Below are 3,508 nucleotides of genomic sequence, written 5' to 3' on the forward strand. Positions count from 1 at the left end.
TTTCACGTACATCCGACCATTTGTATAAATCTTGAAATATAGGATAAGTAAACTTTGGCGAACAAAATTTAATAGCAAAAATTAAAGCGGCTGGAACCATTATTCTCCATCGACTTTTGATGCACAAGCGCAGCCAAATAAATCTACGAGATACGTGCGTGTCACTTTAAGCAAGAATAAATCATTTTGAATTTACATACGCGTATTTACCGTATTTCATCATTCTGATAATTGAATTGATACAATTGTGCCATAGACTCTATCTTCTTTACCGACAAAATCGTATGCGATGCATGTAGGTAGTATAAAAAATATACTTTCTGACGATGACAGAAATATTTTATATCAGTGCTGCCAAACGTTGATTGCAAATCAGCAGCATCATCCCAATTGATCCATCGTTCCGCTAAGGAGATACACACTGTCTCCAGTTTGGTGTTTGCTGTATCAAACAATCTTGGCGGGTAATTGTTTGGATCATCGAACCAAAAGTTCCAGTCAATAGAGTTTAACTCCTGAAAAACATAAAATTTATATTATTTATGATACTAAAAGTAACAATATTGAAGAAACTCAGTTTGTTCTCATAAAATATACGTTACTTACAAGTAATCTTTTAGGAAAATAGCTATACAAATATGACTTCCAGTCATTAGTATTTATACTTTTTTGCGAGAATTTAGTCAAATAAAATTTTAAAAATGCTCTAAAATTTCCATAAAATTGTTTATCCAAGATATTTTGTAGTTCAATCAGGAACATATATCCTTTTTCATAAGGTACAAATCTAGTGCCCTCATCGGGCGACAAACCGATCAAACTGGTTGGTAATAAGCGTTCCAGCGGACCAAAATTGCCAAAAATTGTAACCTGTATAAATAATACAGGTTTAGAAAATTATGCAGTAGAATACAGGTGTGAGTGCGTGCGTGCGTGCGTGTGTGTTATAGATTATGTTAAACATTATCATCTAGCAATATGTTTAACATTATTTATTTCTGTATCTTTATCAAATCAAACAATTAATTAATAATTTACCATAGCTCTTAAATCGTCCAAATCTCTGTTGAAAAGAAATTCCGTCATCTGACTAGCACCAAATAAAACGCGTAGAATTTCTCTATAAATAAACATACTAAAAGATTTATTCAGCCACAAATGCTTATAATTTGCACACGTAACTAAAATTCCTGTCCAATTCTGAGAAATGTTCCGGGCGATTGAACAAACCAAAGAAATATCTCCGCCAAGTAAAGTAGCCGACACAAATATTAAGCACGGACATTCTATTTCGAAATGTGAGACACTTGGTGGGAGCACGCATATATTAAGTGAATCTACAAATATTATTTTAATTTTGTAAGATAATAATAAAAGAGGATAAAATTGGTAATCCACAAATATAAAATAAAACACATTCCATATATAAAAAACAAATAACTTGGTTAATATTTTACCCCAGGGATAAGATCCACACAAACTTTCGGCAATCTGCAGCATATTTTCAGTTTCTAATATTAGAAATGTCTGCTTACTTGAAGAAAGAAACTTTCTTTCGGCCCACACACCGATCTTTGATGTGTGCGAAAATGTATCGTGCTCTAAAACACCCACAGCAATAACCACCGCATAAGACGGTATTGGTATCTTTTGAGAAAATTTGTATATCATCCTTTTGTAGGTAGTCGGAATTTTAGTTACTGAAGACGCAGACATTAAAACTGTGTAACTCATTGGTGCTACAATCTAATAAATATAAAATTTATATCGACAAAAACTAAATAGAGAAATTTTGTTTCAATTTAATTACGGTAACATATAAGAAAATTTAGTAAATATTTTTGTAAATATACAATTACGTTGTCTTTATAAACATGCTATATATTATCCACTAATTTTTTATTACATCTACTCGTATCAATAATATGAATAATATTCAATCAGAAATTAGGAGGACGTGTTTGTGTCTCTTTACGTATATAAATAAATACAAGTCTTTGTTTAAATTCTCTCTTACCATAGCAGAGTACGTAGTTTTGATAGATGGTGTATCCTGGCATGGAAACCATGCTCTAGCGTATGTTAGCTGAAAAAAACAGAGATTTTATATAATTTACGTTGATATAGAAAAATATCTTTATTCAGCCAGTTTACCTTGTTGTTAGACAGTAAAAAGGAATAATTGCCATTGGCAGTTTGCTCAGGTGTTAGCCAATATAATGCAGGAGAGCTTGGTCTTGTTTTATATTCAATTTGAATCCTACATCTGAAAACATTATGTTATCATGTGTATATCAATTACTTGCATCTATAATTTTTAATATTTGGGGATCGAGCATGTATCTTTTCCCCTAGGACGGAAACGTAAAAAGTGAAAAATGTATTTCTTTCTATTCAACACCAATAGAAAGAGATAGTTACATGAAACTTTTCACTTTTCACGTTTTTGCTTTAAGGAAAAAGTTACATGATCGCTACCCTGTATATTAAATATTTTTTAATATATGTATTTTTTTTTAATTTACAGTTTTTTTTATATTTACCGGTTATTACAATAGTTTACATTTTGTAGTAACTGAATAGCAAATTTACTTCCAAGTGTGCCACAATGTCCAACTTGATGTTCTAAATTAATTTGAGTAAGTGTATCTGTGACACTTGATACGACAAGTCCGTAGCTATCTAAAATCTAATTACTTCATATTACATATTTATCAAAACTTTGGCACAATATAGATGGAAATGTCTACTTACTATTTCGTTACTTGAAGGTTCCCATTCAATGTCCAAGATCGCTTTTCCTTGAAGAACTTTTAGACCAAAGTCCACATTCAATTCTAAATGAGTATGAGTTACACGTGCCAATTCTGATGATTAAAAAGATATAGAAAGAGATAGAAAATAAATATATCTAAATAATAAATAAGAATATGTAATAAGCATAAGTGCGAGACAAGACATAACATGTTTTATACATTTAATATAAAATTTTTTTTTTAAATATAAGTATAAGAAGTCGAAATGTTGCAATTTCATAATAGACATGAAATAATGACTCAATTTTGAAAATTGTGATTTGACATTTTGAATTATTAATCTGAAAATACATGCAACAGTTTCGTCGTTCAGACATAACAAATAAACTAAGAAGACTTTCCTATTTTCTCCAAGTAAAAACTTTAACAATTAATTTATAACGTTTAATATCATTTATATTGTAGTTAAATAATTAAAATACCTGGTCTTGCATAAGAGTGCGGATCTCCAGGTGACAAAGCCATTGAAAAATACTGCAATAATCTTCTCAAGCAGGCTTCGATTACTAATTCTGTTAACGATCACTTTTAAACTGGCCACGAAAACACAGTACCGCTATTTTTCTTTTCCTACCTCATTTCCCTCATGTTTCACAACATAGTCTGTTTATTATCGAATAGACGAATCAGCTGTGAGTTCTAAATATCGCATAAACTATTGGATTGACATTCAAACTCACATTAAACAGAAT

The 3,508-nt window shown here is 30.6% G+C and overlaps 1 protein-coding gene across 1 annotated transcript; it reads right to left on the bottom strand.

Annotated features, from left to right (window-relative positions):
• Positions 1 to 10: 10 nt before the first annotated feature.
• LOC112460502 (leukotriene A-4 hydrolase-like) lies at positions 11 to 3,325 on the bottom strand (the record flags this gene model as incomplete). The annotated part of the gene is made up of 8 exons (XM_025025206.1): positions 3,239 to 3,325; positions 2,755 to 2,867; positions 2,544 to 2,689; positions 2,155 to 2,266; positions 2,018 to 2,086; positions 607 to 870; positions 211 to 515; positions 11 to 143 (listed from the first exon to the last, which is right to left on the bottom strand). Coding segments are annotated over exons 1-8 (1,185 nt in total), but the record flags the coding sequence as incomplete, so codon positions are not given.
• Positions 3,326 to 3,508: the final 183 nt, after the last annotated feature.

The sequence above is a fragment of the Temnothorax curvispinosus genome, unplaced genomic scaffold, assembly GCF_003070985.1.
Source record: "Temnothorax curvispinosus isolate PA1 unplaced genomic scaffold, ASM307098v1 QBEX01010615.1, whole genome shotgun sequence".
Lineage (NCBI taxonomy): Eukaryota > Metazoa > Arthropoda > Insecta > Hymenoptera > Formicidae > Temnothorax > Temnothorax curvispinosus.